This window comes from Oryctolagus cuniculus, chromosome 6, assembly GCF_051225735.1.
Source record: "Oryctolagus cuniculus isolate XC-2025 breed Fujian yellow rabbit chromosome 6, ASM5122573v1, whole genome shotgun sequence".
NCBI classification, from domain to species: Eukaryota; Metazoa; Chordata; class Mammalia; order Lagomorpha; family Leporidae; genus Oryctolagus; species Oryctolagus cuniculus.
In genome coordinates, this window is record NC_142872.1 from 58,121,476 (window position 1) to 58,140,589 (window position 19,114).

The window sequence follows — 19,114 nt, forward strand, 5'->3', positions numbered from 1 at the left end:
ACCACTGCTGGGTTCTGACTTCCAACCCACTCAACTCCTAGTATGCTGCCAGCCAGGCCTTAACCCTTTGGACAGTGGGTCAGAGCAGCCTAGGAATGATTTGCGTATGTTGATATTCAAGTCTCTCCAACCAGCTCACCTGTAGCAAAGCTCGTAGACAACAAGCTCTGCCCAGATGCTCGTGGTTGGCAGTCAGCTCTGGGGTTACTCACTTGGGGTGACAGCACAAAGCCACGAATGAAAGAAGGCCAGGAAGCAGCTCCAACGCGGAAGCGAGGGTGCACCACAAGCACACAGGGGGGAGGCACTTTGGAGGAAACAGGTTCTGTGAGAGAAAGAACTCTTTTAAAAATAGAGAAGAAACAACTTGGAAAAACAGAAGAGACCATCATAAGTGAAGAAAATGATAGCATAAAACACATTTAGTGGCCGGTGTTGTGGCTCACTAGGCTAGTCCTCTGCCTGTGGCGCCGGCACCCTGAGTTCTGCTCCCAGTTGGGGCACCGGATTCTGTCCTGGTCGCTCCTCTTCCAGTCCAGCTCTCTGCTGTGGCCCGGGAGTGCAGTGGAGGATGGCCCAAGTGCTTGGGCCCTGCACCCCATGGGAGACCAGGAGAAGCACCTGGCTCCTGGTTTCCGATTGGCGCAGCACGCCGGCCGCAACATGCTAGCCATAGTGGCCACTTGGGGGAGTGAACTAATAGAAAAAGGAGGACCTTTCTCTTTGTCTCTCACTGTCTAGCTCTCCTGTCAAAAATAAATTTAAAAAAGCACATTTAGTGAGCTAAAAGGAATCAGATTTTTCCAAATTGCTTTTCATCCTTTTTGGGAAATAAAAACTATGTAAAAAGTGGGTATTCTCTGTGGTTTACAACTGGGATGAGAATGGCAATGGCTGGAGCTGGACCAGGCTGACGCCAGGAGTCTGAAAGTCCATCAGGGTCTCCCACATAGATGTAAGGACACAAGGAGTTGGGCCATCTTCTGCTCCTTTCCCAAGCACATTAGCAGGGAGCTGGATCAGAAATGGAGAATCTGAGATGGAATCAAAGCAATGCCCATTTGGGATGTCATTGTTGCAGGTGGTGGCTTAACCTGCAATTGTCATTGATCGAAGACAGGTAGACTTTCTACAGAACAATAAAAACTATAACCTGTAGCAAACCAGCAAACAAACATCGAACTTGGTTATTTTCTAAAATTTGACCACGAACTCTACAGGATTATAAAATTTGTGATTTCTTAGCAGCTGTGAAAGGTTAATGAAATGAAGCTACATTTCCGGAAAGTGTATAAGGGTCTCCAGTGCGGGACTGTCATGGTGTAGCAGGCAAAGCATCCCATATGGGCCCTGGTTTATGTCCCGGTTGCTCCACTTCCAATCCAGCTCCCTGCTAATATGCCTAGGGAAGCAGCAGCAGATGGGCAAAGTGCTTGGGCCCCTGCACCTATGTGGGAGATTAAAACTATTATTAACTTCTAGCCTGATGCTGTTGTTCTACCTACTACCTGCTCTAACCTGAGGTCTTTCTTCCGTTTAAAAAAAGGGGGGAGGTTTGAGGGTGAGCATTTGGCCTACTGGTTTGGACACTGGTTAGGAAGTCTGCAGCTAGTACCACAGTGCCTGGGTTTGATACCTTACTTCAGCTCCTGACTCCAGCTTCCTGCTTCTGCAGACTTCAGAGGCAGAGATGATCATGGGTGAAGTAACTGGGTTACTCCCACCCATAGGGGAAACCTGGGTGGAGTTTCCTGCTCCTGTCTCATTCTAACCATTTGGGGAGTGAAACAGTGAATGGGAGCTCTCTCTCTCTCTCTCTCTAATTCTAAAATAAATAAAATTTTTTTGCAAAGGACGGTTTTGCATGAACCAGGGAGATAGTCCAGACATTGTAGCACCAAAGGGAGATTTTTCTGCTTGGTGTTAGCAGAAACATTGAAAGGAAACTTAACAAAGGGCATACCTTTCACATAATTTCATTCAGTGTTATTAAATGTATTTTTGTATTATTAAAATCATCTCATGTATGTAATGTTCTTTTACTGTTCTTGAAACAGTACAGGAAATCAGTGGTTTTGAATTGTGTTCTACAACATTCTAGGGTTGGCATAGGACCCAGGGTGACCCAACAAGGCAGAGGTTGGCTTCATCCCAGCCCCAGTCCTCACACCCAGCCCTGGTGTTTGCCCTGGTCTGCTTCCAGCTCTCTCTCTCTTTTTTTTTTTTTTTTTTTTTTTTTTTTTTGACAGGCAGAGTTAGACAGTGAGAGAGAGAGAGAGAGAGTGAGTGTTATACAGCCGGGTACTTCCTCCCGGTCTCACATGCAGGTGCAGGGACCCAAGCACTTGGGCCATCCTCCACTTCCCTCCTGGGCCACAGCAGAGAGCTGGACTGGAAGAGGAGCAACGAGGACTAGTACCTGGAGACCCAACCGGGACTAGAACCCAGGATGCCGGCACCACAGGCAGAGGATGAGCCAAGTGAGCCATGGCGCCGGCCCCAGCTCTCCTTCTATTGTGTTAGATAGTAGGTTTGTGCATAAATTCCTTGCAGATATCATGGCCCGTAATTATTAAAGGAAAAAAATCGCCACAATTTGCAGTGTGTTTAGGTTGGATGGATTGATTTCGTTCCCAGGGCCACAATGAGAAGACTGATTTTGTCATTTTGATTACGAGCCACCGCATACTTCGGGCATGGAAGACACTTTCCTGGAGTTTCCCTCCACTTGCCTGGCACTGGAGCAATTAACAGTGGGTGATTTGTGGCTGTACTTTTATGGCCTAGCACAGGTTTATCATCTTGAAAGTTTTCCATTTGCATATATGCTATACATTCTTTGGGTGACATTTCGCTATCACCAGAGTTTAGATTATGCATTACCTTGTACTGCGCTTTCTGCTACGTGCTGAGAATCTGCAAGCCCAGCCAAAATGCTGCTGCAGACCAAGGGGAACAGGAACTGCAGCCTCCACTTCCTGAGGGTGTGCTCCATGCCAGCCGTTAGTTTTGGGGACTTCAACAGCATTACCTTATTTATCCCCCAAACCCATAACCTTGCAGCTTCTATTATTTGCCCCATCACATAAAGGAGGTGAAACTCAGAGAGGAAAGGCAATTTGCTCAAGTTCACCCAGCTCAATTTAGCAGAGTGAGGATTGAAACTCAAGTTTATCTATTCTCAAAACAATGTTACACAGCCTCCCATATTGGGAGCTTTCAGAGAGAAAATGAATTGAATTTGACAGTTTTCCACTTTTAAATACCAAATTCTTCAGCATTTTAATTGCTGCTCTGTGGGCTAAAGAGAAATGGTTATTTAAAAGGAAAAGGGGCAGGAGGTCGAGAAGCAAGGGGGGTTTTAATATCTCTATTGCTAAGAGAAAAGATGTAATCCTGGGGGGAAAATCATACCAAATGGAGTCCATTAAATAAATTTGATGAAATTGCAAAGGAATGCAGAGAAGATAAGAGAGTAATGAATACATAGCACTGAAGATTTTCTAAAAAAGGAAACAAAAGATCAGAAGTCACTTAAAGAATTAGAAGTTGGCCCAGATGAAGTCAGGGTGTATCCATCCTGTAGGAGGAAGAGGCTGAGGAAGCCCCATGTAGCATCCAGAGATCTGTGGTCAGGCTCCAGTCTGCCAGGAGCAGACAGTACCGCCAGACTGCTGTGTCTGAATCTTTTCCCTCCTGACTTCCTGGCTGGGTGACCGTGGATAAGTTACTCAACCTATCTGATCTTCAGTTTCTTCATCTGAACATTGGAGATCATAATTTTGCTTATCTTGATGTGAAACGAGGTAAAGTGCTTACAGGGTGCCAGGCATGTAGTAAGAGTAAGCACTTGAAAATGTTAGCTATTGTTACAGCCATGAACATCAATTCACATAATACAAGAAATAGGAAATTGTAAGTCAACAGGAAGGCTTAAAAACAGAGAAGGAAATGAGGGCAGAGTTTCAGCTTCAGCCAAGGAGTGTAGGCATGTGCTGTCTTGCCTGACCCTGAGCTACAGGAGCTGTTTTGTGGGGAGTTTACGTCTAGAGGGAGATTGAGGTTTTGAGGGACTTGATGGTGAATGGGAACTTGTTTCTGTAAAACATAGAGTTGGGGCCAGTGTTGTGGCGCAGTGGATTAAGCCACCACGTGTGAGGTCAGCATCCCGTATCAGACCACTGCTCTCAAGTCCTGGCTGCTCTGCTTCCAAAGCAGCTTCCTGGGAAAGCAGCAGGTGATGACTCTAGTATTTGGGGCCCCTGCCACCCATGTGGGAGACCCAGATGGAGTTCTCGGCTCCTAACTGACTTTGACCTGGCACAGCCCTGGATGTTGTGACCATTTGGAAAGGAAACCAGGGGACGAAAGATCTCTCCCTGTCTCCCCCTCTCTCTATAACTCTGCCTTTCCAATAAACAGATAGGGGATAACCCACATGCTCTAACCAAAGCACTGATGACCATGCCTCTGCTGTGGCTCCACAAGGCTAGAGATTAGGTAACATGCTAGATACTTGAGTCTACGGTGGAGAGAGAACACAAGCTGTGGGTGACTCATCTTTGAATGCCAACAATTATTAAAACCTGATAGGAAGGGGAAACATAAAACATTTTTAAATAAGAATTTTGTATTTAGAGAGAGAGAGAGAGAGAGAGAGAGATCCTTCATCTGCTGTTTCATTCCCCAGATGGCCACTGTGGCTGGTGCTAGTCTAGGCCAAAGTCAGGAACCAGGAGCTTCATCTTCAGCTGGGTCTCCCATGTTGGTGCAGGGACCTAAGCACTTGAGCCATCCTCCGCTGCTTTTCCCAGGACGTAAGCAGGGAGCTAGATCAGAAGTGGAGCAGCTGGGACACGAACTGGTGCCCAGTGAGATGCTGCCATTTCAGTTGGTGGCCTTACCTGCTATGCCACAATGCTGGCCCCATCTTCCAAATTTTTTATGTATTTATTTAAGGGGTGAGGAACTGGAAAGAAAGAGAGAGAAAGAGAAAGAGAGAGAGAGACAGAGAGCGCACGAGCCTGAGAGCCTGAGAGCCAGCTCTCAATTACTGTTTCACTCTCCAAATCCTGTTATGGCTAGCAGAGACTGGGTACACAATCCAGGTGACATATGGGTGGCAGGGGCCCAATTACTTGAGCCATCCATGTTGTCTCTGAGGGTGCACATTAGCAGGAAGCTGGAGTCAAGAGCCAAAGCTGGGTCTTGAGCCCAGGTAATCCCCTGTGGGACAGCGCCTTAACTGCTAGGCCCAGTGCCTGCTCTGGGAGAACATTTTCCAATACATACATCACTTTGTTTTTCTTGCCTACAAATTCATTTTCCTTTCATTAGTTTCACAAAAAGACCAAATCACAGTTAAGTTGCATGCAGCAAATGTTCATAGCATGCTTATACATAAGCATGAGTTGCCATCCAGTTTTTTCAGGCATCATCTATTTGACACTTTCTTTATGTCAGGCTTTGGCTGTGTCTGGAGACACAAGGCTGTTCCCAAACTCAGGCCTCCATCTCTAGAGCTTCACAGTCTATCTTTGCCATTATTGTCCACCAGCAGAATAATACACATAACATTCAGAAATTGCTGATACCCAGGTTCTGTCTGAGACGTACAGAATCTGCAGCACAGCAATTGCACGTGTCGCTTCTATGTTCATGTGAACCTTGAGAGAACCTCCCATGTTGTATTGGTGAGAAGGTCAAGGATCAGACGTATTAAATGGTAAGTGAGGTCGCACAGCTGGCAAGTACAGCATTGGAACTCAGACCCTGAACTTCTGTACCTGCAACCCCAGAGCCTTTCCACTTGACTGTGACCACCTTAGAGGATGCATGGACAAAGCTCTATGCCCAAAATCTTTGCTGATAAACTGATCTGAGGATTTTTGAATATGCATGAAATCTTCCCTACCACAGCAAAAGGTTGAAAAGCATAAGTCGTACAGAAAAAGTTCATGAACTTCTACTCAAAGGGGCCAGAAACCTACACGTTATAACATGCCCCACCATGGATTTCCTTCCCTCAAGTCAGCTACAGATGCGTAAGCTCTCCCATGATAGTTACGATTGCTGTCAGATAACTCTGTCCCTGGGTCCAGAGACTATGGCTCCTCTCTTTACCTCGGGGTGGAAGTAGCTTCTGCTGTTGGTGCTTCAGCTTCCTCATCAGCTATGCAACCAATTTCCTATGTTAAGTTCCTTCCTTGTTGGATGAAGAAACCAAGGTTTGGGAGGGTAAAGAACCAATGCGGTGCAGGGAATTGTTGTCAGAGCCAGAATCAGAATCAGAAGATCCTGATTCCAGAGCCTTTAAGAAGTTCTTAATCACTATCCTGTTTAAGGTGACTGGGGAATTCCTGGTGCCCAGTGCCAGGAGGCACTGCTGGTGATGATGGTGGCAGTGGTGACAAAAGTGTTGTTCATGGTGGTAGTCACCACTGTCTGATCACTACTATCTATGTCCTTTGGGAGACTGTCTACCCAGTGTCCTGGTTATCACATAGGTGTCTCTGACTGTGTTACAGGCCTTCACCTACCACCACATCCAAGAGATTCTGGTGCAGCTGCTTCGCACAGTGAACAGGATGGTCATCACCATGGGTCGAGATCACGTTCTGATTGTGAGTAGATCCTTTCTCCTTGTCAAATGTTTGAAACTCTTCTGGGTCTATGACCAGTACCTTGTTTGTTGGGAGGTCTGCTTTCTCTTGTGTGGCTGGGAAGACATGAAAGTTAACACAAGTTGCTGAACTAAAATAAGACTCAGGACTTGTCTGCCAAGTTGCATGCACTAGCAGGTGTAGAATATCACTGGTAAAGACAGAGAGGCGAGAAAAGCATTTATAAGTGGACAACATAGACTGTTCCAGATGTGTGTCTGCCAAGAACCTTTTCTTCTGGCCTGGAGTCAGGCATTACCCCGATTCAAAGGCATGTCAGCTTGTTTTTCTCGGTGGTTTCTGGTTATCTCTGTCCATATACCATATATGCAAGGTAATTCAAGGTCACTGCTGAATTTGGGGTTATTCTTTGGCACACATTGTGTTCTGATGATCAGGAGATGCCTTCCCCACAGTCTGCTTGTTTTCTGTTCTCAGAGCCCATCTCTAACCCTTTAGCCTCTGCCTATCTTGCTTTAAACCAAGGACCCAAAATTTGGGTGCTTATAGAGCTCAGTCACCAACCTAAATGCCTATGTCCAAACATGTCACTCCTGTGCTCAAACCCATCAGTGGTTTCCCATCCCACTCAGAATGAAATGCAAGCAATTTCCAGGCCTGAAATGCACTCTTCCCTTACTCATTCATGTGTCCCCCCCAACACTAAAACATGATTCTGTTTGCTGTTCCCTTGGCCTTGTTTTCTCATTGTCATCATTTCTTAGCTCAGAGAGCTTCCCTGCCCTGACCATCCTGTCTGTGATACCAGCATCTCTCCATTCTCTTTCACTCTCTATGCCTTACTTCTTTATTTTTAATTAGTATTTATCACCTGCAATGCAGATCATTTTATTTTTTTTCTAGCTTTCTTGTAAAAATATGAGGTCCAGGAAAGTAAGAATTTTTGTCTGAGTTGTTCATTGCTTTGTCTCCAAGCCTTGAATGAATGAGTGAGCAAATGAATGAAGCATTCCTGGCAGGAACTGGAGTGTTTAAAGAGGACAAGTGCTACTCAGTGCTGACTGATTCGGCCATATAGTTGCTGGAATCTCAGTTTTTTTTTTTTTAAGAAAAGATGTAAGCCCCATACTTTGTTTGAAATTTCCCGGTATTTAAGCATTCGCAGCTAATTTAAAAAAAATTGTTAATAAGCACAATATGACCCCCAAACAGTTGGATTTGGCTTTTGAGAATGTGATCTGGGTACTGTACTTGTACAGTGAGAGCCAGGTTCGGAGATGTTAAATGACAGTACCCCATCTTCTTGGATGTTCAGTAGCTCCCCACTGCCTACCAAATTAAATCATAAATGCATTAGCCTGGCCATTCTCAGCTTCTGTAGTCTGGTCTGGCCACAGTCAGATTTTTCAGGCTTTTCATCTACTTCGCTTCATGGATCCAGAACATAAGATACTGAGTATTGTTCTAACAGGAGCCTGAGAAGCAGCCCAGTGTGATCATCCTTTTTACTCATTCTATTCTGTCTACCCCCATCTATGCCTGTTTACTTAATTTGTATCATGTAGGGTTAATGAAGCGGTAACATCCACAGATGCCAGGCACGCCAGCATTCCTGGGCCACAGAGCCGTGGAAACTGGTTTGCCTCATTTGTCTCACTTAGTACCCTTCTGCCTTAGAAGTATCCCCATTTCTTACTCACTTACAAGCTTCCCTGCACAGGGTTCCCATAACACACCTTAGATAAGCATTTTATGACCTCCCTAATCTTTATTCCCTTTCTTTGCAGCATACCTAAAGATGATCATCAATCCCTTTGGCTCCTTCCGTATAGAGCAGGCTCTTACCTCTGTCTTTGCTTTAGAGTAGTGATTCCTTAAAACAGGGCATGGATCATACAAAGCACTAAATAAGTGGTGTCTATTGTTATTTTCCTTTCTGTCGGGTACAATGAGTCTCTCTGTCCCTTTGCATTACTGACACAGGCGAATGACCACCGCGGGACTCTTGTTCACGGCTGCCAGTGTTATGCGCCTTTTATTTGCTGCTCTGTTCTGGTAGCTGATCCTTCCGACGTTCACTTCTCACCTCTGCCCAAGTCTGTCCTAGGACACATCTATATTCTTTTTTTTTTTTCGACAGGCAGAGTGGATAGTGAGAGAGAGAGACAGAGAGAAAGCTCTTCCTTTTTGCATCTCCATAATTCGGTTTAGAACATTACTTTTGCCCCCAAAATTTCCATTTCTGGTCAACTACAGCCCCCACAGGACCCCTAAACAGCTACTATCTGCTTCCCATTTTCTTTTTCAGGAAATTTTATATAAGTAAAATCATACAATTTAAGGGCTTTTGTGTTTGGCTTCTTTCCTTAGCATAATGTTTTGAGGTTCATCCATATTTTAAGATTTATCAGAACTTCATCCATTTTCATATCTAGATGATGTTACATTCTATGAATCTGCCACATTTCATTTATCAGTTCACTAGTGATAGATATATAGATTGTTTTCAACGCTTTGCTATTATGAATAATGCTGCTATGAACATTCAGACACAAATTGAACGTAAACATTTTAATTTTTCTTGGATGGAAATCTAGAAGCAGAATTGCTGGTGCATATGGGAAGTGTATGTTTAACTTTATAAGAAACCACCAACTGTTTTACGTAGTAGAGTTGTACCACTTTACATTCCCACCAGCAACATGTGAGGGTTTATTTATCCACATCCCCACCAGTACTTAGTATTGTCAGTCCTTTGGACTGTTACTATTCTCCTAGATTTATAATAGTTCTAGTGGTATTTCACTGTTGTATTAATTTGCATGTGTCTGATGACTAGTGATGTTGAACATCTTTTCATGTGCTCTGCTTCTTTTTCTGGAGTCATTTTTATCTGTGAACTTGTCATAGCTCCTGTCCTATACCACAGACTTTGAAGGCTTCTGTTTCCCTAGAACATGAGGGTCATAAGAAACCTTCCTTGTAAGGCTGCCATGAGAATTGAACAGCACACTACAGGAGAAGCATTTGCACATGTGTTTCTTGTGCACAGTATTTATTTATTTACTCATTCAATATTTTCCAAGGACCTCTTAAAAACTCAGCACAGACCTGCAAATGACTTAGGCATAGTCACTGAAGCCCACTGCACACTCTCTCTAAATTCAGGATCTCAGCTTATGGTACCATCATCCTAGAGGCAGAGAAGCCCTTGACCCCTCCTTCTCATTCACCTGCCTGACCCTTCTAATCGCTTACCAAATCCTGCTTTTTCTGCACCATGACTTCGTTCCTTCCTACTTGGGGGTGGATCAGCTGCCCCTACCCTTTGCTTTTTATTCTCAGTTCTCCCTTGCAAGGATAGGTCACTGTGCACATTGACATTAGTACACCGTAAGGTGGTTTTTCTATTGTGCTACCCTCCACATTATGCAGGGATCAAGTTTTTCTCATTCTTTTATTGTCGACACCCAGAAGGGTACCTGCACGGAGTGAGTGTTCAATAAATGTGTGTTGAGTGAACGGAGGGACTAATATATGAATAAATGAGTGCAATGCTCCCTGGAAATGCAGTGTATTTCACACCTTAATATTTTTAGTATTCTTACCCCTCTAATTGCTTTTCCTTCTTCAACCAATGCATTTTCTAAATATTGGTAACTTAGTTGCAGGCATTGTGGTGAAGCAGGTTAAGCTGCCACTTGGAACACCTGCCTCCAATATAAAGGAGTTCTGGCTCCTCTGTTTCTGATCCAGCTTCCTGCTAATACACCTCGGAAGGCAATAGAAGGTGACGTAGGTACTTGTGTCCCTAGCAGCCATGTGAGAGGCCTGGATGGAGTTCTGAGATCCTGGCTTTGGCCTGTCAAAGCCCTGGCTGTTGCAAGCATTTGGGTAGTGAACCAGTGGGTGGAAGATCTGTGTGTGTTTGTGTGTGTGTGTGTGTGTGTGTATGTTCCGCTCTCTGTCAGTCTGCCTTTCTAATTAATTTATTATTTAAAAATATTTGGACCCAGCTTTTCAGGAAATAAAGGAGTTATGTAAGGAATTGCCTGTTCAGAATTTCCCTGCTGCCTGGGCTGATTCTACAAGCTTTGCAGAGGTTCTAAGTTGCCAGCTGTGTCATTAGTCTCAATGACTCTGGAATTTGCTAGTGTAATTACAACAATAAGAGTGCTGAGTGGGGAGTGTTAGAGGCGTGCAGAAAGCACACCTCACTAGGAGCAAGAATGTGCTTGAGGTAGGGTAGCGGGGAGAAACAAACAGATTTTTCCTGATATTGCTTCATTTTCATGCGATGGACCTTTCCAACAATTCCTAGAATAGAAACATCTCCAAATTAGACTATGAGGTTAGAAAGTAATTACTCGGGGGTCAAGGGTCCCTGTCTTAGCTCCAATGGCACCGATTTAATTTCAAATTGAAATTTGACAAGGAGGATAGATCCCCATTCCACCCATCAGTTCTAATTTTCCAGGTGCGATTTTTATTGGTTAGTTTCCATTGCTTGGGAATATGAAACAATCAATATTTATTTATGACAAACATTAGACTTGTCTAGTGCTTCTGAAATTTTGGGGAGGCCCCCATTGCAGGGGGCAGCTGGTTGCAATTCACATCATTTTGGAGGGCTAAATAGTGACATTTTTTATTTGCAGGTATAGGAACATTGCAATGAAAAATAATTAGCTATTAAAATAACAGGAAGCATAGAGCCAGGATGGATCATTTCTTGGGCTCAGTGCACTGTAATTATTATTTGCTAGAAATGACTATTCCTGATTGGTTTGCAGTTGACCTGCCTGAACACTGAATTGTTGGTGGTGACAAATGAGCAGAAGTAAATTTTACAAAAACCAAAAGTAAGCACCTTTTGCATGACTGGTGCCTGCTCTTCCCCATGTTATGGGTCTAATCTGTAAGATAACTGCTTGTTTATTTAAATGACCAAGGAATTTGGCTTGAGTCCTGAAGAAGGTGATGAGGTAAAATAGGAGAAAGATTCTGCATTCTTTGTACAAAGAATAGGCTCTGTGACTTTGTGCCCCTTTAACCTCTAGATCTTGGTTTCTTCCGTGCAATGAACTACAACATTTTTGAGATCATTTTCATCTATGGAAGTTTCTTGATTTGGCCAATTCCTGTTCTCATTCCCTGTCTCCCAAACTCCTGAGTCAGGAATCTAAAATAGATTTTGCTTCATGTGCCAATTCTGGTTGATTGCTAATGGCTGCCTGTAGTACTATGTTGAGAAGGATTTATAGGTTATGTCTTTGCTAACTGGGAAGAAGTGCTGAATTGATTAGTGATGTCTGTCATGGTATAAGATTGAAGAACAAGGATGTAACAAGATAGTTGCAAATATTCTGTATTGACTGAAATCATTAATGTTTTCCTAGTCTAGTCAAAAAGCTGTCATATAACTGATATTCCCTTCTACATATTCTTGCCTCCTTTTAGAAGGCTGGGGTGTAACAGCAAGAATAATGGAGAAAATAAATGACCTCAGGGAGCCTACATTTTACAAGGTATCAGTTTCTGTGTGTTCCATGCCATGATTTATCAAAAGTAAGATACTCAGGGGTCAATGTTGTAATGAAGAGGGTTAAGCTCCCACTTGCTATGCAGGCAATCCATGTCAAAGTGCTGATTGACATCCTGGTTGCTCTGTTTCAAATTAGCTTCCCACGAATGCACCTGGGAAGGCAGAGGAAGATAGCCTAAGTATTTGGGCCCCTGCCACCCATGTGGGAGAACTGGATGGAGTTGTTTTCTCCTAGCTTCAGCCTTGTTCACATCTGGTTATTGTGGTCATCTGGGGAGTGAACAAGAAGATAGAAGAGCTCTCTGTCTCTCTCCCTTCTCCTCTTCTCTCCTTTTCAAATAGATAAATATTAATAAATAAGTGCTCCAAGATTTTATGTGCCTCTAAGAAAGAGAAGATATCACCAATTATACTATGACATAGAGGTTATCTTCAGAGATATTACAATATGAAAAAAGAAAATTTGATTCAAAATCCCTTGAATCACATCTTGGGTCCTCTCACAGAGGTAACTGTCATAGTCTGCTGTTGTTCGGGAGAATAGACTGACTGTTGGAGGATGAAAATTTCATGGTCAAAGTCATACAGCCAGTAACAATGGGGCAGGACATGAACTGGGGACACCAGGGCTGTGTGTGTTCATCCCATTCACTGCCATTCCTTCCAGGAAGACCTGCTCCTGTTTCATCTATCTCAGGGCAGCAGCATGAGGGAAACTTCCCCGGCTTGTGTGTGCACAGTGAGGGGTGACTCTAGGAGCCTTCCCTGGCCATGTGCCTCCTGCCACTGCCTGCTCTAGGGAAGGCTGTGCCCTGCCTCCTGCCCCTCCAAGGCTGGGGATGGACAGTCCCATAGGGAGCATCAACCAGGGAACTTAAACAGGGCCAGAAGTTCTTGGAAGAAAAATGATCCAGTAATTTTGTTGAAATTGGGATTAGCTTTTATTTCGGGTAGTTAAAATAAGCCTCTGGGTGATATATTTTGAGCCTAATTACCCTGGTTTTCACAGAGGAGTCTATTGAGTGATTAAATAAAGGTAAATGCAGCTGGCTTCAAGCCAGCTCCAGAAATCCAGAGCAGTTTGTTCAAAAAAGTAAAAAGAAAATAGAAATCTGGAAATCACCCCATCCTCCACTGCTCACCCTCACAATAGCACTGAATTCTGTAGAAAGCACCTGCACAGTCAGAGAGCCTGGGCCTCCCATCTCTCCCTTCCCTTTCAATTCCGGGGACTCCACTGGGAAATTGCTCTTCCATTTGACTGTTCTGGACCAGACTGTGAGCCCTCGGATTCCAGGTGTTCGAGGCCACAGCGAGACAGTTACTGCCAACTCCTCCCAACCCCAGGCCGCTGAGAGCAAGTGTGAGCATGGTCTGGGACATGAGAGGTGTGGTTCCCAGCCAGAAGGGTTGGTAAGCTTTTTTTTTTTTTTTTTTTTTTTAAGGGAAAGGGTTTATTGAGGGAAACCCAACACACCAGAGGGAAGGGGCAAAGAAGGAAAAGAGAAAAAGAGAGAGAAGGAGCGTATAAGAGAGACAGCGAGAGAGAAAGATCAAGAGACAGAGAGACAGAAAGAGACGGAGATCAGGAGATGGAGAGAAAGAGAGCCACGTGCTCAGGAACAGGTCCTTTTAAAACTTTGCTGGGGAGTGGGCGGGGAAGTAGGAGCAGCGGATCCCATTAGGATGGGGGTAGGGCTGACACTGGTGGTTGGGCCACGTGGCTACTGGGCTTCCAGCAATTGCAAGTGCAGCGGGGGCTAGAGCCTAGGATGGTGTTGGGACTGCACCATTTTACTAACATTCTCCACTTTTGTTTTTTATAAAGCATGAGTTGTATGGGATTACATTAACCCCAAAAGTCCTAGAGAGGCAGAGAGGTGATGATCTGTCTTTAGAGCTACTTCCTGCTGACATGGGGTGACGAGGTACTCTTCGTTGGCATGGGGCGATGTCTCAAGCCGCTGTCTCCTGGGTGGGCAGCTGAGTATATCTCTGTAGCAGCATTTGGTTGACCGCCTGGTTGCTGAAGGCTTTGGTTCGTTCCATTATCACCTGCTGTAAACACTTAAACAGACACTTTGGTATAAAAGTCAGAGTGAGAACAGCAACCAATGATCCTAAGAGTGGCATTAACCAAATAACGAGAGGATTTCATAGAGGCAAGGAAATGGGGAGGGGAGGGCTTTGGACCCTTGTGAAGACTGTCTGGTGGATGTGGTTTAAAGCTGGTCCCAGCCAAGACCGGGAGAAAAGCCACTCATCTTTTGCAGGTAACTGGGTTTGTCTGTGGAGAAAATCCTGAACAATCATACAACATTAAGTGGGGCAGAGGACCATCAATACACACAGGTCGGGAGCAGAGCCATTGATGTTAGAGTAGAGGCTATGATTACAAAGGAATGAGGCCCCAGGTAGGCTAGACAGGGTCTAGAACAAAGGACAGAGTCATTACTAGAAAACCTAAGAAAGGTGCTATCTAAGCCATGACTAAGTTTTCTGATTGAGAGGCAAATAGAAACTGACAGAAGGGGCTTGATAATAATCAGGTGGGCTTTAAGACCTAGTCAGTCATGAGGCCCAGACCTATGTATCTCTTCACATGGGGTACATCCTAAGGGAGGTATGAACCTCCTTGGAGAAGACACCCTGTTGGCTTCCATTATCTAGCAGGCCTGGGAGGAGAGCTGGCCAGGTAAAGGCAGGTGGCATCTCTAACAGGAAATGTATAGTTCTGCCTGCAATATTGCTGACCCTACTTGGCTGTTCCCTCAGTAGTGATGGTTATTTTGGAAGGTGGGCTGAGTGAAGGGCTTTTCAGCTCGGAGCCAGCAAGATCTGTGGTTCTGACCTGGACGTCCTTAGACTCCTGAGCAGGTCCATTTCTGGTGACCCAACTCTTGGCTGGCAGAGCTGCCAGGGCTCTTCATAAGCTGACTTCTGCTGAAGCCCAGGCTTAGGTTGATACACTCTTAACCTTCACTGAGAGACCCTGCAGCTTGTGAGAAAACAGTATGTCCCTGTTCTTAAACACCTATTATGCAGTCTTTGACTACTAATACCTAAAGTCATTCTCATGGATTCAACTGAAGGCATCAAGAAGCACCTGAAGCCCAGTTGTAACAGTGCCTCACGCATGGCATTTACTGAGGTGAACTAAGCAGCAACTTTCATTAACCTGTAAACAGTACAGAATGCTTAATGATTTCAGGGTGATGTTAGCATGTGTAGGATCATTCTTCTAAATTCTGGTAATTAAACCGTAAACAACTGTAACATTGAAAAAAGAACCTGCGCTTATTTGAATGCTGGTACTTACGAGATGGCAGGTGTAACAGAAGAGGACATGTCTAGCATGGAGACTTTTGGAGGCAGAGGGTGTCCCTTTCTCTGTCCACACCAGCAGCTGAAGATCTCCCAAATCCAAGGTATAGCCATGATCACTTCTCATTGCCACCACTGCTACCTCTCTCTAAAGGACACACGGCCTCCTCCCTAATTATCTGTGGCTCCAGTCTTCACACTGTAGCCAAAATGTTGTTCTAAGACACAACCACCTGCATGAGAAAGTGTCAGTGGCTGCACGGTGCCCAAGGACAAAGGCCCAACTGCTCACTGCCACCCTCTGGGTGCCCAGACTGGCCTACCTCTTTCCCAAGTGTCCTTTAACTACCTTTCTTGGACTCTATGGAACTACTGCTCTGCGGGGCCTAGAACACTCCTGACCTGTTCTGAGCCCTCCTCATGCCTTTCCCTTTGTCTGGAACATACCCCCTTTCCCTGTCTTCCATACACTAGCTACCTCAATAACTACTGTTTCCTCTTACTGTCATGGCTAGAGAGGCACAACTTGACCTACCTTCAACTTAACCAAGTTCAGACCCTTTTGCTCCCCTTAACCTGAGCTGCACCGGTGTGCCCATGACACTGTTGTGAGAAATCTCCTCCTGTCTGAGAAACACTGTATTGCAGATCCCAGGGACCACCTCCTGAATAAGTAAGGCCTTACTGTCTACGTTTATTTACACCCAAGCCGTTGCTCCTATCCTTAGTGCGCAGGTGCTACTCTTGCTCCCCCATGGCATGCTTAGGCAAGGAGAATCAGGGAGGAGAGAGCGCTGTGCTTAAATAATTGGCGTAAGTGGAAAAGGAAGGCAGGAGAGTGTGCTCTCTCTTCCTGGGATGCGAATGTTGGTCATCACCGTAGTTACCATCTGTGGAGCCCTCGTGGGACAGAGATGGTCTAGACCACTTCCAGAGCATTATCACACTGAATCTGGGAGGTTGGCCAAAATTTGTATTCTTTCTCAAAGCAGAAACCGCCATAAGGGGGCCTGATCACCGTGCCCAGCTGGAGTCTGTATCATATCCAGTTCTGCCACAACTCGAGGCAATGTCTAGGAAATTGGCTTCTTTAGGTAAAATTAATTTAATTGAGAAAATTCTCAAGTGTGTGTGTGTGTGTGTGTGTGTGTGTGTTGTTATGTTAGAGAGAGAGAGAGGCCGACGCCGCTGCTCACTAGGCTAATCCTCCACCTTGCGGCGCCGGCACACTGGGTTCTAGTCCCGGTCGGGGCACCGGATTCTGTCCCGGTTGCCCCTCTTCCAGGCCAACTCTCTGCTATGGCCCAGGAGTGCAGTGGAGGATGGCCCAAGTGCTTGGGCCCTGTACCCCATCGGAGACCAGTAGAAGCACCTGGCTCCTGCCTTCGGATCAGCGCATTCCGCTGGCTGCAGCACACCGGCCGCGACGGCCATTGGAGGGTGAACCAGCGGCAAAAGAAGACCTTTCTCTCTGTCTCTCTCACTGTCCACTCTGCCTGTCAAAAAATAAAAATAAATAAATAAATTTTAAAAATCAGAAAAAAAAGAGAGCGAGAGACAAGTTAAGAAACAAAAAGGAGACCTGAAATTGTATTCAGTAACCAAAAGGTGACACATCAACTGGGGGTAGCTTGGTTACTGCCCAATACAGTAATGGGGATGGTGCACACATCCTGTGGGTGAGGAAACTTTGCTTTAATAACAGTTTTGGTAATTGCCTATCAGAGGGCTCTTACCCTAAAATATACTTGCAAAAAAAAAAAAAAAAACCCAATAGATTGCTATCTCAACTTGCAAGGAACCAAGAGCATGTATGGGCACAAGTCATTTATCAAGGTCAGCTTCATGGATCTGTGCCTGGTCTTATACCCTGAAAAGTTTGAACAGGTGGCGAGGATAGGCCGGGTATTTTCATGGAAGCCGTGTTTCTCGTTTGTCCCATCCTGCAGTCTGTGAAAGCTGTGTCACTCCCTAGGCCACCTTTCTTCAGTGTTCCTTATGCGTTGTCCATGTCTTAGAACATCACCACGTCCTCTGGAAGTTTTACTTTATCTTTGCTCCACGGTAAACCGAGACCCATCAGGAAAGGGGTTGGGGCTCCTGTCTTTTCATCCGGAGTTTGATGTGTAGCAGGCACTCACTCCTGGTTTGTGGGAGTGAATTAATGGAGAAAACAAAGGAATGGGACAGGTGTTACGTGCGTTGATCCCCCAGTCAGGATGCCCACCTTCCATGTCAGGGCGCTGGTTCCAGTCTCAGCTGTTTCACTTTCAATCCAGCTCTCTGCTAATGCTCCTGGGAAGCAGCAGGTGGAGGCACTTAGTTCCTGAAAGCCATGTAGGAGACCTGGATTGAGTCCCTGGCTTCAGCCTAGTCCCTCACTGGCTGTTGTGACAATCTGGGAAGTAAACCAGCAGGTGGAAGATTCTTTCTCTTTTCCTCTCTCTCTCTGCTCTCTCTCTCTCTCTCTCTCTCTCACACACACACACACACACACATACATTCTCTCTCCCCCTTCTCCCTCCCTCCCTTCTACCTTCCCTCTGTCACCACTCTGCCTTTTAAATTAATTACTTAATTGTAAAAAAGAACAAATGAATGATGAGCTTTGAGAAGTTCTGATTTTAAAAGGTTAATTTCATCCCAAGCTTTTCCATAAAGATCTTTTATTTATATAAAATTCTCAAATACTTATATCGTACTAGCTCTGTGATTGAACTCTTTGATAAATTGAAGTGAGAGGGCTGTGGCATAAAAGAGCCTGTTTTATTCTTTATACCTTCCTTTCTCTTCCGTGATGAGCTACAGAAATCTCCTGGATTTTAGACAGCTGCTGCCTTCTCCCTAGTCTGTCCAGTGGGGCTGCCCTGGGCTGTAAGTAGAGGCTGACCCAGGATAATAAAGATGCTGAGGTCACTGTTGATGCTGTGAGTATGTCACACCTAACTCAGTAACACGTCTCGTGGCTCTGCAGAGCAGGTGCGCTCAGGCCCCGGGGAAGCTGATGTCCGAGCTGAGGCCTTTACCCGCCACACCAGGGCTGCACCTGTCAGCATCCAGAGTAGGTGAGACAGAGACCGTTTGGGAATTGCACAGCCAGTGCTGGGAAATGCAGCCACACAGACTGCCCAGTACGTCATTGAATCCTAATGAAATTACCTCTAGAGAGCTCAGTGCCTTTCGGCTTCTGTTAGTGAAGCTGGACAAATCAGATTTTGGACAAGCGATTTTACATGCGCTCTTAAAGGTAAGACTCCACGGATTCTCTTGTCCTATTTCCTGGCACAGTAAGAGAGGCCAGCTTTTTATTGTCCTTGGAGAACTTCAGAAACAGAGCATCTACCATGGGGCATTGGCTGAGTGCGTTCAAGGCCAGCTTTGCTTTCTCAGGGCTGTGGACTTGGGGGGCCAGTGGTGGAAATTGAAAGGATTTGACAGGCCGGGAGCTGGTGTCCTCTTTTCTCAGGGAGCGAGGAGGCCTCATTCCACAGCTAAGTCTCTTCACGGCTCAGAGCCTCACTTCCCTGGTCTGGAAAAGGAGGTTAATAATGACTATTACCTGCCGATCTCGTGGTGCAGATTGGATAAAAACAAATGTGAAAAGCTTGCAGCATGGGGCATA

The 19,114-nt window shown here is 45.2% G+C and overlaps 1 protein-coding gene across 4 annotated transcripts in view; it reads left to right on the plus strand.

The window, feature by feature from the left end:
* DOCK2 (dedicator of cytokinesis 2) overlaps window positions 1-19,114 on the plus strand; it is a 430,360-nt gene that overhangs the window by 183,133 nt on the left and 228,113 nt on the right. For 3 of the 4 annotated variants that reach the window (XM_017341248.4, XM_089335066.1, XM_089335064.1), the window contains one exon: window positions 6,528-6,623. In XM_017341248.4, the coding sequence (XP_017196737.2) occupies window positions 6,528-6,623 (96 nt within the window). Of the gene's footprint in view, window positions 1-6,527; window positions 6,624-8,606; window positions 8,912-19,114 lie in introns of those variants that run through there. The other variant, XM_089335065.1, reaches the window with a different exon arrangement.